The sequence below is a fragment of the Enoplosus armatus genome, chromosome 13 (assembly GCF_043641665.1).
Source record: "Enoplosus armatus isolate fEnoArm2 chromosome 13, fEnoArm2.hap1, whole genome shotgun sequence".
In the NCBI taxonomy this organism is placed as follows: Eukaryota; Metazoa; Chordata; class Actinopteri; order Centrarchiformes; family Enoplosidae; genus Enoplosus; species Enoplosus armatus.
This window is the reverse complement of record NC_092192.1, coordinates 21,075,901-21,098,073: the sequence shown is the minus strand read 5'-3', so window position 1 is coordinate 21,098,073 and position 22,173 is coordinate 21,075,901. Positions and strand designations below refer to the sequence as shown.

At 43.4% G+C, this 22,173-nt stretch overlaps 2 protein-coding genes across 3 annotated transcripts; one reads left to right on the top strand and one right to left on the bottom strand.

The window, feature by feature from the left end:
* The first annotated feature begins 12,026 nt into the window (after nt 1–12,026).
* hmgn1b (high mobility group nucleosome binding domain 1b) lies at nt 12,027–15,452 on the top strand. The gene is made up of 6 exons (XM_070917743.1): nt 12,027–12,180; nt 13,786–13,809; nt 13,978–14,007; nt 14,099–14,140; nt 14,237–14,344; nt 14,436–15,452. Exons 1-6 carry the CDS (start codon nt 12,163–12,165, stop codon nt 14,481–14,483), a joined length of 270 nt encoding a protein of 89 aa, XP_070773844.1. The 5' UTR covers nt 12,027–12,162; the 3' UTR covers nt 14,484–15,452.
* Nucleotides 15,453–17,244: 1,792 nt separating this feature from the next.
* Nucleotides 17,245–21,976, bottom strand: slc37a4b (solute carrier family 37 member 4b). Of its 2 annotated transcripts, XM_070917851.1 has the most exons (9): nt 21,829–21,976; nt 20,795–21,027; nt 19,409–19,655; nt 18,286–18,438; nt 18,112–18,197; nt 17,899–18,012; nt 17,734–17,799; nt 17,495–17,633; nt 17,245–17,411 (listed from the first exon to the last, which is right to left on the bottom strand). In XM_070917851.1, the coding sequence occupies exons 1-9, from the start codon at nt 21,974–21,976 to the stop codon at nt 17,245–17,247; spliced, it is 1,353 nt and encodes a 450-aa protein (XP_070773952.1). The 2 variants fall into 2 exon arrangements, with proteins under 2 accessions (XP_070773952.1, XP_070773953.1); XM_070917852.1 differs by lacking the exon at nt 17,734–17,799.
* Nucleotides 21,977–22,173: the final 197 nt, after the last annotated feature.

Below are 22,173 nucleotides of genomic sequence, written 5' to 3'. Positions count from 1 at the left end.
GGGGGGGGGGACTAAACTCACTAAAATGTGAACTAAAAGAGAGAAAGACTGGAAAGAACAGAAGATTCAGTGTCTAAATTTAATCTCTTAAAGGCCCTAAATATTGATTTTCAACCAATCTTACAATGAGAGATTGCTTCCTACATGAACACGGTATTTTCTGACAAAGTTTCTCGCTGGTTTAAAGTTGGTGAGGCTCAGTTAGAAAAGATGCCATGTAGGCCTGTGCGATGTACAATGTTTAAACTCTTAATAAATGATATCTAAAGATTTTGCGTTTAACTTTGATTGTTGCTTATTTGGTCTTAATACTTACCCTGGAGAGTTTTTTGGCCACTGGTAGCTCTATTAAGGGATGTTTTTGTGCATATGTGTGAGCCGGCATGCGACATGTACACACTCTTTGCCCATCGCTTCATGTTATCCTGGTCGACACTTAGTGGCAGTAAAGCACAAAAAAGGCTGCGAAGGCTGCAAAGGCTGTTTCCAGCAGCCTGTAAGTGGAGAGACGTGTTGCTTTGCAGACCCAGAGTTCACATATTTACTACTCAAGTACCATACTTGTGTAATCTACTTATACTTTACTTGTGAATATCCATTTAATTCCTTCATTATTTTTACTCCACTACATTGATTTAACGCCGACAGTTACTAGTCATTCTGCAGATTCCTATTTTACGCAGAGTATATGATCAATATATGAAATATGATGAAACTACACAATATGTAGCAGTTCAAATGAACTCCACCTCAACCAACTACGATATTTGCTGCTCAGATATTAATGCAACGTGCTAAAACCTAAATAATATGAAATACAATAACCATTTTTCTGCATAATGAGGAATTTTGCTGAGAATAATTACAATACCCCCAATTTTTTTGAGGAACTCTCAGTAACAACCTTGCTTGCAGCTTGATGACGCAATCACTTGTAGTTAATCAAATGAGTTTTAGAGGACTCACTCAAGCCCGTGGAGGAGCATATAATCCTCCACCTGAACTGAAAGCATGAAGGATCCCCACCCACAGCTAAACTAAACTCTTTTAAAATTGACACCTCAGAACGTTTTACTGCTCATAGCGGAGTAAAGTTTAGTTTGCAGGATGTGTGTGTGTGTGTGTGTGTGTGTGTTATGGAGGATTTGTCCACTGTGGTATTTTACTGCTAATAAATACATGTCAGTGGGCTGCAGCCATGTCCATGGAGGCGTATTGACGCTGACTTAAGCTTCTACATACTGCAGTAAAAGTAGATAAGCTCCCAGCGTATCAGCTACCCAGACTCAAATCAGGCGTATTTATAGTGTCAGTGCAAACAAGGTGATGAAGGTTTAGACATAATCACTATAATGAGTAGGAAGAGAGCCAGCGTCTTCCTTGCTGAGTCCTGACAGTGACCTGACCTTTGAGCTCACCCCCACCCCACCCCATGGGGGAGAAAAGAGGGAAGAGGGAAGCCTCCAGGATCATCCCTATTACAGTAGACGTGTATTTCCCCATGTATCCAGCAATTATTAAAGCGGCCATGTCAGTTATCGGATGGTTATTATCCCATTACATGAAATGTTGAATCTCTCCTCTCATCTTTTTGCACTTGCTTTACAGAACTTTCCTCCAAACTGAAGAAGGTTTTGTGACAGAATTTAAATTATTCTTAATTTGAAAGAACTTCTTCTCAATTATTTTTGATATAATGATATCATTTTAGGTTATGGGAAAAGTATGGAAGAACGCTTGGAGGATAAAGTCAAAATGTCCACCATAAAGTTTTACAGTGAAAAAATCAATCAGAGCAGGAAGAATTTCTTTTTTGTTGCATTTTTTAAATAAAGTTGGAGGGGGAAGCAGAGGAAACGTCGCAAATCAAAATAACTGCAGGCTGTCAGGAAATGCTGAAACATGCACATGTAACTGCAGCAACCTATAAGCATATGACTCGAAGCAGCCTATTCTATAATGACTTCATTCTCAATATCTCATATACTTTTCATATATTCAGTTTTCTGTGTAGGCTGTTTACATCGGGATGATCGCAACCAAATCTCACACACTGTATCCTCCTCACTCAGACTGGAATAGCAGATCTCCAGGTCATCCTCCGGCCCTGCAGCAGGATGATAAATGAAGGTGGAGGTTTGTGTGTGAACAAGCGTTCACACTCCTACTGTGGAGTGGCCTGTGGACCTGATATACACTTTGATGACTGTCAGTGGGAGGGCTGCAACGAGCTCATTGCCACCAAGGTCATCTGCACTGTTTGGTGTAACACAGGCTGCTGTGCTGTTTGAAGAATGTAGCTGTGACCGAGTGATGTTTTCCACTTTAACCACTAGAGGTCACTGTAGGACCATGTTTCACCTGCTGTGCTTTTCTCATGCAGGAATGTATATTTGAAATGCTCCTATGCATTTTCATTTTAGTGCATCTGTTTGTTTGTTGACTCATGAACCATGCGAACACCTCTCTGTGATGGTGATGGTTTTGTGACACTTACATGTTCAATTCAATTCAATTAAATTTTATTTACAGTGCATCCGGAAAGTATTCACGGCGCTTCACTTTTTCCACATTTTGTTATGTTACACCCTTATTCCAAAATGGATTAAATTAATTTTTTTCCTCAAAATTCTACACACAACACCCCATAATGACAATGTGAATAAAGTTTTTTTGAAATTTTTGCAAATTTATTAAAAATAAAAAACTGAGAAATCACATGTACATAAGTATTCACAGCCTTTGCCATGAAGCTCAAAATTGAGCTCAGGTGCATCCTGTTTCCACTGATCATCCTTGAGATGTTTCTGCAGCTTAATTGGAGTCCACCTGTGGTAAATTCAGTTGATTGGACATGATTTGGAAAGGCACACACCTGTCTATATAAGGTCCCACAGTTGACAGTGCATGTCAGAGCACAAACCAAGCATGAAGTCAAAGGAATTGTCTGTAGACCTCCGAGACAGGATTGTCTCGAGGCACAAATGTGGGGAAGGTTACAGAAAAATTTCTGCTGCTTTGAAGGTCCCAATGAGCACAGTGGCCTCCATCATCCGTAAGTGGAAGAAGTTCGGAACCACCAGGACTCTTCCTAGAGCTGGCCGGCCATCTAAACTGAGTAATCGGGGGAGAAGGGCCTTAGTCAGGGAGGTGACCAAGAACCCGATGGTCACTCTGTCAGAGCTCCAGAGTTCCTCTGTGGAGAGAGGAGAACCTTCCAGAAGGACAACCATCTCTGCAGCAATCCACCAATCAGGCCTGTATGGTAGAGTGGCCAGACGGAAGCCACTCCTTAGTAAAAGGCACATAGCAGCCCGCCTGGAGTTTGCCAAAAGGCACCTGAAGGACTCTCAGACCATGAGAAACAAAATTCTCTGGTCTGATGAGACAAAGATTGAACTCTTTGGTGTGAATGCCAGGCGTCACGTTTGGAGGAAACCAGGCACCGCTCATCACCAGGCCAATACCATCCCTACAGTGAAGCATGGTGGTGGCAGCATCATGCTGTGGGGATGTTTTTCAGCGGCAGGAACTGGGAGACTAGTCAGGATAGAGGGAAAGATGAATGCAGCAAAGTACAGAGACATCCTGGATGAAAACCTGCTCCAGAGCGCTCTTGACCTCAGACTGGGGCGACGGTTTATCTTTCAGCAGGACAACGACCCTAAGCACACAGCCAAGATATCAAAGGAGTGGCTTCAGGACAACTCTGAATGTCCTTGAGTGGCCCAGCCAGAGCCCAGACTTGAATCCGATTGAACATCTCTGGAGAGATCTGAAAATGGCTGTGCACCGACGCTTCCCATCCAACCTGATGGAGCTTGAGAGGTGCTGCAAAGAGGAATGGGTGAAACTGCCCAAAGATAGGTGTGCCAAGCTTGTGGCATCATATTCAAAAAGACTTGAGGCTGTAATTGCTGCCAAAGGTGCATCAACAAAGTATTGAGCAAAGGCTGTGAATACTTATGTACATGTGATTTCTCAGGTTTTTTATTTTTAATAAATTTGCAAAAGTCTCAAACACTTTTTTCACGTTGTCATTATGGGGTGTTGTGTGTAGAATTTTGAGGAAAAAAATAAATTTAATCCATTTTGGTATAAGGCTGCAACATAACAAAATGTGGAAAAAGTGAAGCGCTGTGAATACTTTCCGGATGCACTGTATATAGCGCCAAATCACAACAAAAGTCACCTCATGACACTTTACAAAATAGAGCAGGTCTAGACCGACTCTTTATAATGTTATTACAGAGACCCAACAGTTCCCACCATGAGCAAGCACTTTGGAGACAGAGGCAAGGAAAAACTTCCTTTTAAGAAGCAGAAACCTCGAGCAGAACCAGACTCTAGGTGGGCGGTCATCTGCTTTGACCGGTTGGGTTTGAGAGAGAGAGAGAGGGAGAGACAGACAGAAAGAGACAGAGAGAGAGAGATAGACATAGAGACACAGATAGACAGACAGACAGACAGGCAGAGATGTATGGCAGCACTAGCAGTAGAAATAGCAGCTATAATTATAGTAATACTGGAAATATGACTGATAATAGTAGTTACAGCTGTAATAGTAGCTGAGATTAATAATAGCAGCTTTAATAGTAACAGAACTACGACTAAACATAATAACTGTAGTGATGAGAGTCAGACGGGCCCATGGCGGCAGCACCCAGGCGTACCAGGACCACGATCCACAGCAACCTGCGAGACGAGAAAGCACAGCATGTGACGTTCCTTCACAAACAAACCAAAAAATCTGGTATATATCCCATATGGCGCCATAGTTTTGTATAAAGAAAAATAAATTAAATGCACAGACATACATCTGAATGCATTACTGAAATACATTTGAATTGCAAAATACATTTTACAGAGTTTTTCAGCATGACAATAATCATGAATTACCTGCACATTCATAAGATGAATTACTCTTTTCATGTTACCATCTGGAAATATGATTACTTATGCATATTATTCAGCAGCCCAGATTCTGTTTAAATCTTTAAAGACCAAGTAACTAAAATGCACTATATTAGGTACAGATATATGCAGTGGTGGAATAAGCATTCAGATAATTAACTTTGTACCACACTATAAAAAATATTATAACTAACTATAAATAATAAATATATAATATCAAAACTTTACTAAGTCAAATATAGAAGTATCAGCATCAAAAAGGACTTCATAATTCATAATAATAACTTATAAACTGATCATATGTTTTGTATGTAAAACCATAACCTGCAAAGTAGCTGTGAGGTAAATGTAATGGAGTAGTACAATAGCAATACTTCCCTCTGAAATGTCGTGGAGTAAAATTCTGAGTGAAAATACACTAAGTAAAGTACAAGTACTATACTCATAAAAGTACTTTGTCGCTCTCCACCACTCACTGTATGTTCGATTTGGGTTCTTTAGCAGTCAAAATGAAATGATTTTCTTACACTGGAGCTATGCTAACACACATTTCATATCACACAGTTTCAAGTTATTTACTTGACCAGTTTGCACTTTTTCCAGTGTGAAACCTGATTAAAAAATAACAACAAAACATCTACAGAAGCTGGAGAACTAATTGGCTGCTGAAGCATTTCAAAGGGGTCTTTAGTGCAACAGCCTCGTGATGAGCAGATCTGATATGATGCAGCGCAGGAGATGGCCGTGCGATCGGTCTCTCCACTGTTGTGTTCATTGGCTCCGCTGGCCAACAGTCATGGTTTTATAGAGGCAGCAGTATGGTACGAGCTGGAATGTCTCCAGACACAGCTGGTATTGTATAGGCAGAAGCGAGCGGACAACCATGAAAAACAGGAAGTAGATAGTGGGGGGAGGGTCAGCAGCAGCAGCAGGCCCTCTGATCCCCTGCAAATGGCCTGCGATGAAAGTAATTCAGAGGTCTCTTCTGTCAGAGATCATCAGTCATAACTCCTCATACGCGCTCGGGCTTTTGTCGGCTGGTCGACTTGTTGGGCTTCGAACCATCCTATTGTTTGATTCCATTGTTTACAGCCACAGATTAGTGCCATTCAATTGCCCCCTTATCTGAGAGAGTACGATATGACCCCACGGTGCAATACTTTCCCGACAAAAAGGGCAACGCCTTCAGAGCATTAATTACCATTGTGGGATTTGTTTTTGTTGTGTCAGCTGTTGGCTAATCAATGGTTAAAGCCGACTAAGGTTTATTGTTACTGAGCTTATTAGGCCGTGTTGCCACTGGGGCGAGCCTCCGCCCTCTCTCTCTCATGTAAATGACTGTGTTAAAGGCAGGTCATGGGCACTCCCCTCCTCAGGCTGCAGCACATTCCTCTGACTGCTGAGTGGACAAATACAACACAATATCTTATTTTTAGAACGTGCACGTGCACTTTGTCACATTTGTCATTTTACATTGCTTCTGTGTGATTTCCCTGTTATATGTATGTATTTATTTTTATTTTTTATTTTGTTTTATTTTTTTAAATACTCATGAGATGTCCCAACTTTATCAACACACTCACCTAGAACATTGCAACATTTAATGGCATAAACCAGATCACATTTCCTCTTTAAAAACTGAACTGTTAAATGTCTAATTAAGAACACAAACACCACAGAGGTTACTACTGTTCAACTGATTGCACAGGAGGCTAATACAGTTGCTGCATAGTTAATGTTGGTGTGGGTTCATGCTGTGAACTCTGGTGGTGCTGGAGCCCCACTCACACAAACTGGTGTAATCTGGCTTTACCCGCTGCTCCATATGGGAAGGCTGCATTGGCTGCATGGGAGAAATCCACTTAGTAAGACAGAGAGAGAGAGAGAGAGAGAGAGAGAGACTCAGACTTTCCTTACATCCAGCTGATCCATTCACAGTCATCTCCACCACCTCTCTACCTGCCTGCAGCACATGCTAAACCACTGTGGCTGCTTTACAGGGCGGCAGTAAAGAAAGTGTGTTTGTGCACAAGACAGCTGCCCAGTCTCACCTGTTTCTGGTCTACAAGACCTAACCATGTGTGTGTGTGTGTGTGTGTGTGTGTGTGTGCGAGAGAGAGAGTGAAGAAGATAAATGAACAAGTTGCCCTCCGTCAAAGAGGCTTTGGATGAGGTCACCTTTACCTTCATCCTGTCTACCTCCCCTGAGGATTATGCCAATGTCTCTGTTCCAGTTACCTCTGAGACAACTCGCTGCTCCATCTACTCTTTCACGACGTCACACATGTGCATTATGTGCGCCACAACAACAAGGAAACATGAGGCTACCTTGCATGATTACCTCTCTCTGCGAGTTAAGATAATCTTTGTTGAAAGAATGAGCAGTTGTCGGCGTAACAGTCCTCTGCTCTGCGGTCTCTCCCGCCAGTCTTCTTACGACTCAAGAGGGAAAAGGAGGGAAAGCACAGCAACAGGCAGCAGCTGTGATGGAAGGGCTCCTCCATGCTCAACACAACAACAGCATTGTTATCTGAGGCCTACCTAACGCATGGCCCCCTCCCTCCGCCCTTTCCTTCGTATTTTTCCCTCCCTCAGTCACGTATATATAGTGTCTTTACAGAGAGACTCCCGCAGAGAGACGCAGGACATTCCTTTACGACGAGTTGTACGAGACAGAACAGAGAAATGTAGAATCAAACTACAGCTTTGCAAGTTGTGGTTCAGAAGAACTTCCATAATCAAATTAGAAGAACAGGCTTTTGATGTTCTAGCTAGTGGAAACCAGTAGATCCCACACTCATCTTTGCAGCCTCGCTGCATCCTGTTCCATCCATGTTGTTAGCCGCCCCAGTATTTTTACCTACGTGGTGGGCGGCCTCGGCTCCTTGGGCCCATTTTCTGTCCAACCATTGCACTTTTGCAAGATGACACGATGGCAGGGGCCACTTAATAAACAAACATTAATAGGCCTCAGGCCTTTCTGCCAGAAAGCCTTTCTTACATGTGGTTAACGTTGTGAAATGGTCGCAGTTTGGTTCGGTTTAGGCACCAAAACTACATGGTTATGTTTGGGAAAAGATCATGGTTTGGGTTAGAATAATAAGTCAACATTTGACTTTCAGTTTCTCACGGGACACGAACAGCTGTCTCTTGGGTGAAAGTCCTGTCTTTCTGTTGGAAAGGCTTTCTGCCAGAGGGTAAACTTCTTCCACGTGCCCCGAGCAGGTCAGGTGTACATGAACTTTTTGAAACCAAATGTCGCCACTTCTGTGTACTATTGTATCCTTGTTTTACCATATTAAAGGACTTCTGCTTCAAGAGTGTTGGATCCTTGTACAGTGCAGTATAATCAGTGGTGGGAGAGGTAAAGTAGAATTACCACAATGTAATAATAATACCCACACCTCTCTGTGCGCAATCCAGTATAATCCCTTTACCTTTATTTCTTTCGTTCTGAATTTGTAAATTTGTTAGTTAGAATGACCACTTCCACAGTGTTCTATATCATAATATATAGTATATTATTGTATCACCGTTACGGATGCCTAAATATACATATACACATATATGTTGTAGTTGATCAAAGTGGAGATAATTTCAACTACTTTACATACTTTTGGATAGTTTAATCTGGGACAATGCATCATATTTTAGTTGATCATACATATGTACATAAAATCTTATTCTAACTGGTAACTACTAAGTATAGCTGTCGAATAAATATTGTGTAGTAAAAGTACAATAAAATGCAGCGGAAATACTCCAGTAATACTCCTGTATTTGAGTGTGTTCGAATGCTCCCTTACATTCCACAGCTGTATATATTAACCTTTCATTCACTGCTCATGAGTTGAATGTGTAAGGCTCTGACAACACAAAGAAAAGCAGAGCTTTTGGCATAACATTCTTACACAGCGAGACTGCCGCTTCCAAGGCAGGATTTATAACTACAATCATTTCTATGTGTTCAAATAAGAACGAGTGTGTTGTCTGGTGAATTGGACCTGCACACAGCTTGTTTAAATTGTTTTTGCGCAAGGAATTACGAAGACCAGTCTTTCCAACACGTCAGCTGTAAAATACTGTTTAGAGCAGTGCTTTGTCATAAAAGGCCCTTCATGTTTATTACACAGTATACAGTATTCATGGGCCTGCCGGTTATTTCTGTATCACACACACCACATATATCTGTACCACTAACCACATCTGTGCAACAAAGGGAGGGTTGTTTTCAGTTAATTTGAGGTATATTTCAGCCGAGGTTACGTACAAATGTGGAGGGCAGGACCCCAGCTCTGTCTTTCCCCTGAAGCTCCACACAAGATGGGATGGAAACCCTGTCTATAAGTACTCAATACAAAGACTAGAAACAACGCTTTTGCTACAGCAGACGTTTCTGTTTGCAAACTGTTAGATAAAGCGGGCTGTTTTGAGTGGCAACAAGAGATACAGGTATCTAATTTATGCGTTACCCACCCTGTCCTTGTTTGGTCAAGTGGGCCAGTGGGGTGAAGTAAACTCCTGAAGTCATTACCATAATAATACCGGCGAGCATCAGCATGTGACTTGGCCTAATTGTTTACACCTCTCTGCCCACAGGGAGCAGGCAGGGACCTTTCATTTGGACAAACTGGGCGAAGCTACAGGGCGTCAAACGGGGGATGGGCTGCTTGACTCTGTTGCAAATTTGCAAGATTTATGCGTTTTTGTTTTACACCTTGCCTATTGTACTTAAAGTCTGTGTCTCTATTTCAGCTCTGTCTTGCCCCCCCCCCCTCCTCACCTTAGTGAGATTGTTGGTTTGTCAGTTTAAAAGAGATCCTTAGCTCACTCGTCTGTGTGTGTGTGTGTGCAGCGTCAATGTGTGACTGCTTCTCTGAACATTCCAATGTAATCGTGCAATTACAATTCTTTCATTTTCATTTCTCACTGAATGGAAAGCAGACCTCAGGTAAAGGATGTGTGTGTGGCTCTGACAGCAAAATGACTCATGGGGATGTTGTTGAAGGGTAAAGATGAATCACCTGAACTTAACATCCAAGCTGCCATGAAAGCCCATACTGCAAACACTCAAACTCCTTCCAAATATCTTGTGAAACTATGTATCTGGATGGTTTCTTGGCTTGGAACGAAAGCACAATACCAACAGAGTTTTTGACTTCAGCACCTGAAATGTGACCTGTAAGTCATCAGAGCATTTGTTCGCAGTAAAATGTCACAGACAGGTGCGACGTGGGTTGGAAGGATACCCCAAACAGCATCAGATTCGGTGTGCTCTCAAGATGCTGTTGAATGCGGCCCTGCAGGAAATGCCAGTTCACCGTGAATCCGGTCTGTTTGTTTAATGGTGTTCACACCCAACAGAAGCGCTTGTTTGTCCCAGTGGCTGCAGAACAGCTCACAGATACCTCAAAACAAGAAGCGGGCTTAAGCATAAGAGCGGCACATCACTGAGTGGAACTTCTTGAGAATATCTGGTCCAAAAGCAAAAAAAACTCAAATTTTTATTTCTTTTATTACACTGGTCTGCCTGCCTTGGCTACAAACTGAATATAAAAATGTTGCAATCACTGCCTTACTAAAAGACAAAACAAAAAACAAAATATTGCCTTAATGTCAGCTCATCCAGCCAGCAGGATACCTAGCCGAGTTTGAATTGGGGAAGATTGGTGTGGTTTGCGTTGGGGCTGCTTGAGAGCAGGGGAAGTGTAGCCTGCTCGAGCTCAGCGTCCCTTTTCCTTGCCCCATTTGCAGTGCAAGAAGATAAACGCATCAAAGCCCTCTCTGAAGCTCATTGTTGAGAGCATGTTGCCTCCTTAAAGTGATGTATTTCCTGCCTGGACAGGATGTAGGGGCTGTCCAGAACGCAGGGAGGGATCATTCAAAAGTCCAGTCAGTGAAGGAGAGCAGGAAGGTATCCCTGTTTGATAGTTTGACTGATTTATGCCTTGCACACTGCAAGTCATCATAATCACCATCATGTCCCAGCATTTTAATAATGACAAGGGAGCATCTATTGTTTTTGTTGACTGCACGTTTCTCATCCACTTGGTACGCAGTCCAAAGGAGCTGAACAGTGTTGAAACAGATCGGCTCTTGGAGGGCACGTTGTTCACATTTCACAAGAGGATGATAAAATAAATGAATCTTTGTCCTCGCATCCAGCAACCTCACACACGTGATAAGGGCTAGTGTTTGAGAGATACACCCATGAGAGGGGGGGGTGTAAGGGGACAAGATTGTTAAATCTGTTTTAATCGGTATACAAGATATAGTCAGGAGTCAGGAGTAAAACTGGAAACGTGTTGACTTTACTGTCTCTTCTCCGGACAGTACACTTAACTAAGTCACACAATGCTCGCCGTCGTGGTGCTTTTCTCGGGGGCAGTGGAGAAACAGAAAGTCACAGTGGCAGGGTAGTGTCTCCGGGGACGTGACTGAACGTCTTCCGTGCTGAAATGTCTGACATGACGACTTCCAACACGAGGCTGGAGCGCCGCCGCGGTCGTCTCCGGTGGAGTCACGTTTGGACTGCACACCCACAAAGGAGCGAGTGGACGGTGACAACACTGCGAGGAGGTCGCACAAGCGCGCACACACACACATGCTAGCTGCTGTACCCACACGTACCCTGTCGCCATTTTCCCAAGCTAAAATACAAAAGACTCGGTTGGGGGGAGCACACACCCCTCTCTCAATCTCCTGCCAATACACGCGCCACATCTTCTTTTATCAGTCGCGTTAATGGCGCAGAGCGGCTTTGCTTTCAACATGTATCAGACGCGTCAGTGTGAAACATTAAAGGGGGAAACAAAAGCATTTCCGAGCGAGGTGAAAGGCAGATTTAATGACAATTTCGCCTTGTTATAGCAGATGGCTGCACAGGCAGACAAATAGCTCGCCATATTTGTTGACTGACGTGTGACGTATCCACACAGGTAGGAGCCCAGATTTGAAATCGTGTTGCTGACCATTGTGTTGTCCAATCAACGGGCAACGGGGGCGGGGCATAGCCCCGTCAATCACGCAGGAACTATAACGGTTTGAATAGCGAGGGAGGGGGGGAATCCAATCCGGTTTGAGCTAGTTTTTCTTCCAATGGAACATTAACGTCTCGCTGCGCTGTGTTAGACTGTACTGGCACAGCTTTATCCTGAATATACCACTGTATTTTCTCCTGTACTGAGTAACATTTAGCTCGTTTTTCTTTTTTTAAAAAACAAACAAAACACCCCACACAAACCAACCATGCCTAAAAGGAGCAAAGTGAGTAGACCGACATCTTTCATGCATTCAGTAATACAGCATTTATAACCCCCAACTGCAATTTGTGAGATGGGCTTGTTACAGCTTGCGGTCAGAGTTGTTCAAATGTTGCTACAAATGTCCGTTTTGTGTTCCGAGTGAATGTCAACAGTGTCGCGCCGTGCAGCCAAGAGTTTAGTTGGTATGTAGCGTCTGTTTTGATTTTCTGAAGTGGCTGATTCTTGGTCTTGTCTCTCTCGTGCAGTGATTATCTTTGTGCCAAATGCTTTTCCGTATGCCGGGTTTTTTTTTTGGTTGTTGTTGTTGTTGTTGTTTTTTTTTTTTTTACCGCAGGATGGTGACATGCAATGTTGCAACTGTGTATAAATACATTTACTTGCAGTGTAGGGCGAAGCGGGGTCGTTTTCTCTGTGGATGGGTTGCTTTTCTGCAGAGAAAGTTGGCGGCATATTGATTGTTTCCTATGGGGGTCGTCACGCTGGATACTAAAGTTTCTCTGAGAGAAAACGGGACCGACATAGAAGACGTCTAATCCAGTAATAGCATGTGATTCGGTGGGAGTTTGGCTGTAATGTTTTGTGTGTGTGTAGCAAGTCTTGTTAGTGGCTTTCGTGTGGAGCTAAACCACTTTTACATGTGTGTAGTTTTGTGATAATACGACGACGACTCTTTCATAAAACTACAGCGTGCGTGTGTGTTTTTGGTAATGCGTGGCCGCCCTTATTTTCGCCGGTGAAAACGCGTTTGGTGGAAGGCGTTCGTCGTGTTAGCCGAGTGTCTTTCTGTGTACCGTCGGCTCAGGCCAGCCGTAGGTTATGCAATGGCGAGCCTCCGTCAGCGAAGCGCTGCTCTTGTTGCTGGGGGTTCTAGTAGATTCTGCTACCAGATCGACAAGAGTCGCTGAGCATCTCGGAGTGACTCTTTTCAAATTCATGGCGGGAACACTCGCTGCACTGCTCGGTTTTCTCCGTACACTGGCAATCCCGTTTATTACCAATGAATGGATGTGTCGTGAGGAGGCGGAGTCCGCCCCCTCCTCCACCGGAGTTTTACAGTAGGCAAATCACTGGCAGGAGCCGGGAGAGCACGACCACATGACGCCGTTTAAAGTACATTATGATGTTATTATATTACGCTGTTAAACTGAGACGTTTGTTTTCAAGCGTATCGTGTCACACTTTCTTCTCGCTTCATCATTCTTCCGCCATCAAATGTAGTTCCTGAAGGATTTAATTAATATGTTGCTAAGTAACACGTAATATTCCTAATAGCTATAATGACTGTAAACATTGCAGACTGGTGAGAGTCTTAAAGCTTTGATGGGGATTGATGTTTGTATGCACTGAGGGTTTTTTTCCCAGCCTATGAGCTCCATTGTGTAAGATTTTAGATAATATCTCAGCCAATCAGAGTGCTTGGTCTCAACTAAATCATGTATAGAGCTGGATGTGCAGCCATAGGCTAATATTCTGCCCGGAAACGCCCACTTTTGAGTTATATAACTAATACTTAAAGTCCATGCCCCACCACCAAATAAACCCACCATAGACTCGGTGAAATGCAGACAATTTCCTTAACCCGGTTTTCTTTCTTTTCTCCCTACAGGCAGCTGCAGGCGGTGAATCAGCGGTAAGGGATCATTAGACTGACACATTTTTGTTTGTTAGCACCTGTGTTGTATTAATTTAAAAACAATAATGAAACAGTTAGTCCGCCCAGCCACCAGGGGTCAGTAACACCCCATCAGTGAGTTGATGTTAAAAGTAATCACCCTGTGTGTCCCCTCTCTCTCTGCAGCCCAAGAGGAGATCTCTCAGGTTGAAAGACGTAAGTACAGACAAGCCCAGTACGTCACAGACAATATGCACGCTGTTTACTGTTTTCTTAGTGCTGACATTAATGCTTTTTGTCCCCACAGAGACCTGCACCTGCAAAGGCAGAGGCCAAACCCAAGCCAAAGGTGGGACCTTGTTTTGATTGACTTGTGAGTAGACTAATGTACGAGACTCTCAACTGCTGAAGGAGTGACTGATGTGGTTCATATTTCTGTGTGCAGAAGGGACCCGCTAAGCCTAAGAAAGCCAAGGAGGTGGAGAAGGCCAAGCCTGAGGAGAAAGCACCAGAGGCCCCTGCTGAGAACGGCGAAGCCAAAGCTGAGGAAGAGGTAAGGGTCATGACATCATATATAAACATGCAAAACAAAGCTCATATCCTTGGCGATGAAACTCTTGACACGCTCACATTTTGTCTTGCAGGCACCAGCTACAGACGCAGCTGAACAAAAAGATGAGGCAGCAGAATAACATCTCTCAAACCACGTCTTTTACCAGTGCTCCCTGTACCTCTTTTCTTGTACAATTCAGGGGAATATTTTTATCAACTATTTTCTAAATACAGGTTTTTTAGTAGTTTGATTGTAGAGAACACTTTTTTTTAATGAAAGAAAAAAAGTCAATTTGGAGACGGGAATTTCATCACATCCCACAATTTTGCATCGCCATAAAAATTGCGGTCATTGTTGTTACTGTCGGTGGATTTCATTTCAGTTTTAAATGTGAAGGAGGGGAGGGTGCAGGACAGGTTACCGTGTCAACACGCAAGCACAACGTTCACAGGAGCTGGGGCAACAACCGGAAGAGCTTGCCTGCGTGGATTACATTCCATATGCTTTATAAGGGACAGCGTATGTAATCTGTGCTGGGGTGGGGATGGACAAAGTCACAGGGCAACTCATTGTTTTATTGTTTATAATGAAGAACAGTGTTTTAGAATGTTTGTAATCTTTGTTCCTATATGTTAACTCTTGTACTCATGCAGTTTTCTAAACGAATCTGATCAATAAAGCTAAAATCCCTAGTACTGGAGCTCTCCCTGTCAGAACTGTGCATCGCGTGTGTTGGTTGTGTCTCTGTTCTGTGATAGCATCGCAATAAATTTGTATAGCTGCTGTGAAAAGGGTTTTCAATCTTTCTATATGCAGTGTGTAATGGTACATTGTGAGGATGGTAAAAATGGAATTTGTTTTCTTAGCCAAGCTAATGAGGTATGTAACCATAAAAAAAAACAACCTGTTGAGACTGGCTTCTTAAAGGCCAACAGACAAACTGTACATTTATTTGAGATGTCAAATGCATACCAGCAGTAGCAATATTCATGTGAGTGTTAGGTATCTGTGTCAAGTACAAGTGTGCAGTTTCTTTTTATTTGTTTATAGATGTACCTGTGTAATGATTGTTATCAACAAACCAATAAAACTCGGTTGGTAGTTGTTACTCTGTTTCATTCTGAAAAGTTGTTTAATTATGACGGTTTGCTAATAGAGGACTCAGAAAGTTTGTATTTTGGTATAATAGAAAATGTGCCCTTCAGGTGAAGAGGACGAGTTCAAAGACAATTCAGATTGTGGCACTTGTTGGAGAACTTAAAAAAAGGCATTTAAAAGCATACTAGTCAAAGCCTGATTTTGAAGATTGATTGATTTTGTATTTCTTAACTCCTGTAAAATCATTGGAAGTCACCTTGAAAGCCAGAGTCCCAGTGAAAACAAGAGAGTAGTTTCAGCACCATGGACAGCTTCTCACTGGACAGCTGCTTCATCAGCTCTTGTTTTTGCTGCATCGCCGTTCCCCTCAGGTCGCGATGCATCCACACCAGTTTACACCACTAAATTATACTTCACTGGAACGTTTTAATTCACCAGTGAAATGCACATCTTCCAATTCCAGTGGACATATTTTTTTTGATTTCTTTCCCCTCTCTGTGCACATTTCTAAGAATACTTGTATCTGCCTATAAAATACTCAGAAAAGAAATGTGTCGTAGCTCCGACCCTGAATCCAATGCTAGTTCGTTTGGACGAAGGCCTCTCAATATGCAGTAAACATGATGATACATCATGTGCAGCCAATCAGCCTGACAATGGCAATACACTGTTTTAAAGGATAGGGTCACATTTGTCAAGTCTGTCTTTAAAAGAATACTCACATGCCCATAAATTCATTGGAACAGTTTTTGTTGTTGTGACCGTTCTTGTCCATACGATGAGACAACCTTCTCCTTCCGGCCTTCGGAAGGTTTATGCACCTTTTAGGGCATTTTCAGGAATGGTTGAAGCAAGAGACAAAATCTCGCAGTCCGGCTGTGGGCGCTACGTTGAGCTACTGCCAGTTTACAGATAGACATAAACGAAACCGAGTAAACTTCACATTTATTAGATGTCTTTAACCCTTTCAGGACCATTGTACAACTCCAGTGAGCTAGAGATATGCCGCCGTGGCACTGAGTATAGACCCATTATCACAAAACTCACAGATTTCATAGATGAGAAAGTTAACAGTCTATAATCCAGTGTTGTAACTGTTGTACAGTACCAGCAGTGACTGGAGTAATCCATCCTTAAAAACCACGAAAGATGACATGGCCTAAGAAGTCTGCGCCAAAGTCTTATTCTGTATCACGCAGCATAGAACTGTGTATAAAAATAACATGATCTCCAATTGCTTCATTTGAGTGAAATAATGAGCCTATCACAGTTTTTACAAATACTTGAGGTATTAGTGAGATGACCATGACACATGCTACCACATTGTGTGCAAATACCCAGACAAAAAAAATAGTCTAGAATATGCAGGCCATATTCAGTACACATTCAATATATGTGTATGCCGCCAATGAAGGCATGGTACACAACGAGCAGCACACATCCACTTTATCTCAACAGAATCCACTCCAAACTTTACATATCTTCATGTCCATGTTCTTTTACAGCTGTCATAAAGCATGAAAACTGCCTTCAGGATTAAGTGGAAGCACTAAAATGTTGTGTGAACAATTATCATCGACTCTATCTTTGTGCTGGTGAATATGAATATGTGTGGCAAAAGTACCTGATTGTGAATCTAAAGTGGTTTAAATGACATCTACATCAACCCAACTCATCAGGATAAAAACGTCTGAGATTAGTCCGTGTTTGACGGTAATTTTGTTTGGTCATATTGGAGTTGTATTAATGTGCAGTATTCTGTATGCAGAGCTGGCAGAGTTGGCTCATTTCAGGAAGACATATTAGTCCATTTTCTCTGCGATCCGTCCCATCTTGGTGCGCATGTTGCGGACCAGGAAGAAGCCAATGGTGGCGATGGCCATTGTCACCTCGGCCATCCAGAAGGCCATGTCCCAGCTGTATTGTTTGGCAACAGTGCTGAAGGGAAGCCCTGCCATAAAAGCCCCCACTGTAACATGAGAGAGCTTGATTAGTCGCGTGAACGTGTCAATGCCGGAATCACAGTAATATGAATATGAATCAGTAGCTTACCGTTAGCCATCAGAGCTACAACCGCGTGAGAGGTTCCACAAAAATTTGAAGGAGCACTTTCACTGGCTATCACCCCAAACAAGGCAATTGGTCCGTAACTGCAAAATCCAAACAACGCACCGAGGAAGAGGATCCAGATCTGTGTGGGAATATAAGAAAATGTGGAACACAGTGTTCTTGAAAGATTCAGTACAGCTTATTTTTGTCCCCCTTAAACCCCATAACGTTCTGGAGCATACCTCTTTTTCTGACGCGCCAATGAGAACAGAGACAGGATGAATGACTTGGACCCAAAGTGGAGCCTCCTGAGCAAAGAAAAGAAGCTCTTGTGATACTTCTAATACTGGCAACATGTGCATTTAAAGCATTTTACACCGTAATTACAGAAATTAAGTTGAAATTACCTGTGGGATTTCAGGTGTGACGGTGACTCTGAAGAGGTACATGGACCCATACATACCGGCCATCATGACGATGAGCAGGCCGTGGCGAGGGTTGCCGTGGGTGCCCAAGCCTTGCTGGAGGAAGTCAAAGAGAGGATGTTTTTAACACTGAGCTCGACTCAACAATCCAAGTCATTTCTGCCCACTTTATTTCTATCATAATTTGCTACTCACCCGAGCTACAGCTCTGTCAGTGAGGAAGCCTGATGCAAGGCTGCCCACAAAACCTCCCACCTCCAAGGCACTCATGTAGGTACTGCCTGTGAGCAACACAATTGATGTCAGCACCCTGAACCATTCAGATTAAGTGCAAATCAGTGAGAAGCGATGGGCAATTAAAAGGCATACCCATGAGAGCAGTCTGGCCTTTCTCCTGCATGAGGAACAACTGTCCCCAGTCAGTGGCAGCCGTCTTCACCCCAAACACCACCAAGTAGCCCAGAGACAGCACCCACAGGAAGGGAGAGAGGAGGAACTCACTCAGGGTGCTCTCACTGTTGCCTGGTGAGATGAGGAAATACATTCACGCGCTCAGTACAGTATACAGTATATTGTATGTATGGGTTATTTAATAACTTATTCTATACAGCATATCCATCACAAGGTGTAGCCAAGTCCCATCTAAATCAGTAAGTATTATATCTACAGAGTGTGCCCTGTAGTAATCTGAATGGTTATTATGAATGGTACAAACAGTCACACACATCTGTTACGTCCAGCCGTCCACACCGCCATCTTCAACACATAGAAGATTGAAAGATTGATTTGTCACATATCTATAAAATATGCAGTAAAATGCGGGCGTAGCACACTCCAGAGCAGGAGTACTCAAATACAGGGTCCACTTGTCCACAGTGCCACAAGGACGGATTAAGAGACTGATATTTAAGTTCCAAAAACTCCACAACTATGTACACAAAACACACTTGCGTATTGATGGGAGAAATGACGGCTTCGTTGCATGACTAGGTCTTGGGCACAAAAGGTGTGACGGCCAGGCAGAGACACTGATCTACAGTAAGTGTAAGTTTTTCACTATATTTGCAATTGAAAATGCTGACTCCATTGATTTTACAATTATTCTGAGGTAGCTTAATATAACAACTTCAGCTGGTGACGTTTTGTGGTTCTTATCTCTGTTGGGAGAGTTTGGATCAGAATCACCATCAGTGACCTCTCTCTGAGCTGGATAATCATTTCAACATGCATAGAGAGGTTTGAGGTTGTGACTGTGTAGGAAGTTATAATCCATGACCCTCAGGTGGTTAAGCAATGACCATGATTGTTGGTTGTTGTCAAGTCCAGTCTACTCCTGTGTAAATATGACTTTTATGTCTGTAGTTGTTTGACATGCTGACATACTGAAAGATCTGAAAATCCCCCCTCCCCCCCCCCCACCAACCATGAGCCCTAACAGGTTCAGAACCGAAACAAAACGTATTGCACTCTAGTCATAATAGATTTTGCTTACCACCCTTCGCCCCCTTCTTGGCTGTTGCCTCGATGCTGGGCAGGCCCACATCCTTCGGCTCATTCTTTACAAACACCAGACATACAAATGAGAAGGCGGCGCAGAAAATGCCCGACATGGTCAGGATAGTCCTCCAGTCGTAGTACTGCAGGAGCACTGTGACCAGGACTGGACCCAGACTCCCGGCCAGGTTCATACTGCAGGACAGCACAGACCACCATGTTCCAAACTGAGAGGGCTCAAACCACTGTTGGAGAGGGGGCACAGGAGAAAAGTGGTCAACATTTGCAATGCGGTTACATGCTGATTCACAGAATTTTATTATCTTTAGATTGAGGACAAAAAAGAACAAAATAGCAGAAACATCACATACAGTAACTCATATGATAACAGTTTGACCTAATAATCAACAGACTTTGTGTTGCACATTCTTCCAAAGTGCAACACTGTTCAGATTCTTCTCTTATTTGATTGCTTTCCGGAGAAGTGGCGTCAGTAGCGCACGCCCTCGTGAATACAGCTGAAGGCGGCCAGAAGCATTCCTCACACAGCATACCCAGCAGAGCAACCAGTAACTTGAGAATCCACCAGGCAAACACTTAAAGCAGCCCACAGACTGAATAAACACCGCGTTGATCCACAGTGTGTGGATGTTGACTCAGCCGTGGAACAGGAGCTGCAGAGCTGTAGCAAACTGGTGCAGACTCGGACACATTAAAGACGTTTCCTCTCACCGGAGAGGGAAAACACCTTTGGTCAAAGTTGTTGTTCTTTTGGAAAGATCTACTGAGGATCTTCTATAAATACATTCTCCTGTAATCTGATCCCCTTCAGCACCCTGAGCACATGCCAAAGCCTATTTATTCCCCACCTTTGAACACTGCTACTTTTAAGGCAGCTTCAAGTTGTCCCTGAGCATAGAACTACTATTCAACAGACCTTAACGGTCAAAAGCTGTATGAGAAAGAGGCCTTGCAGATTGTTAGGTAATGCTGTAATTTTTCAAACTACTGCCAATATCTCCACTTAGGACGTGGACAATCAGTGTCTCGTACAGCTGGCACAGGCTGACATCTCCTCAAACCACACAGTGCTGCCTCTGGCCCAAAGGTCAGCACTGTCTGACAGCAAGGAACAGGATTCCTCCAAACTCTTCCAACAGACAGGTGCACTTTCTCTCTTGCGGTACAGAGTGAAAACACAGACGGCATGTCTGGCAGCAGGTGGCCCCCCTGGAGTGGAGTGGGTTACACCATTTCACTAGCTGCCCAGAATAATCGCAGGCCTTGTGAACAGCCTGCATGTCGAGAGCGGGACTTCCCTTGGCTCTCAACATTACAAATAATGGATCTGTGTTGCATGAGCTGCCAGACGGGATGCTATTACCTTGCGCAGCACCTTCCCACACGGGGGCCAGCCGCAGCCTTGTCCCAGGCCGTTGATGAACCAGAGCAGCGAGAACATGGACACAGTGGAGGACCAGGAGAAGGCAACGTTGATGCCCCCCACCAAGAAGAGGCCGATGGAGAAAAGCCAGCGGGCGCTGATCTGATCCGACAGCACGCCGCTGATGAACTTACTGATGGCATAGGCCATGGTCTGGCTGCTGGTGATCAGACCTGCAGAGAGACACCATGAAGGTTACTATTAAAGCAAAGGACAGTTAGAGACTATATAACAGCAGACATACGCTGTAGCTTTGTTCTCATGAAGGTACCCAAAGTTGGAATCAAGTCATTTCACTGCCAATCCTAAAAAAATCAGTCTTTGTCCAAATTCTCGCCCTCTACTTGCCCTCAGTAGTAAGTAGTGATAATAGAATCCTCTACTATAAAATGTGATGATACTCCTGACTTGAGCCCATCATCAGCCGACAGAAGGTGTGGAGGGTCCCTCTTTTCATCGGCCACACCATCAGTGATGACTTTAGTGATCCCCTGACTTTTCATCTAGCACCATCATCAGGTCAAATTTTAAAATCAAATCAAATCATACCTCTGCAAAAACGAACAATGTTAAACATTGCAAATATTATACCTGCTAAACATCAGCCTGTTAGCGTTGTCATTGTGAGCCTGTTTCATCTTTCTCAATTTAATATCAAGTGCACCCTTCTGTTGAGCTATTAGCAAAGGGTTACAGCTATTCATTGAAGGTCAAGCGTGGTGATGAGAAACCTCTGTCATTGGCAGGAGGGTAAGCCTAAACAGACACTTCACATAGCAAAGTGTTGCATTAGACATTAATACATTGCATGTGCAGTCAGGAGGAGGGCAAAGCTGACATAATAATAATAATAATACAGTTCTGAGTGAATAAGCTTGAACAGAGCGTCATTACGGACCTAATCATTGCTTAAGGAAATATTGCTTAAACCAGACCAAAAAAAAAAAAATCTCTTTTAAAGCACACTGTCTCACCCAAGTCATCTTTGTCAAGTTCTATCTCCTCCATCACAGAGGGCATGACGAAGGAGAAAGTCTTCCTGTTAAAGAAGTACAGCGAGTAGCCGATGAACATGCAGATGAAGATGGCTACGCGATAGTAGCCGTAGCCGGTGGACCCCATGATTGCAGACGACCGTGACAAAAAAACAAATAGACACACAACTTCAAGGATGATGAGGATGGACAACAATTATTTCCTCAGAGCCTCTTCTTCGGTGGAGTCCCGTATTGGGGTCCTCTGGCATCTAGATTGCAGCCAATCACGCCGAGAGCTGTGCTGTTATCAGATGTGAAACAAGGTGTGGCGTTGGATGGATG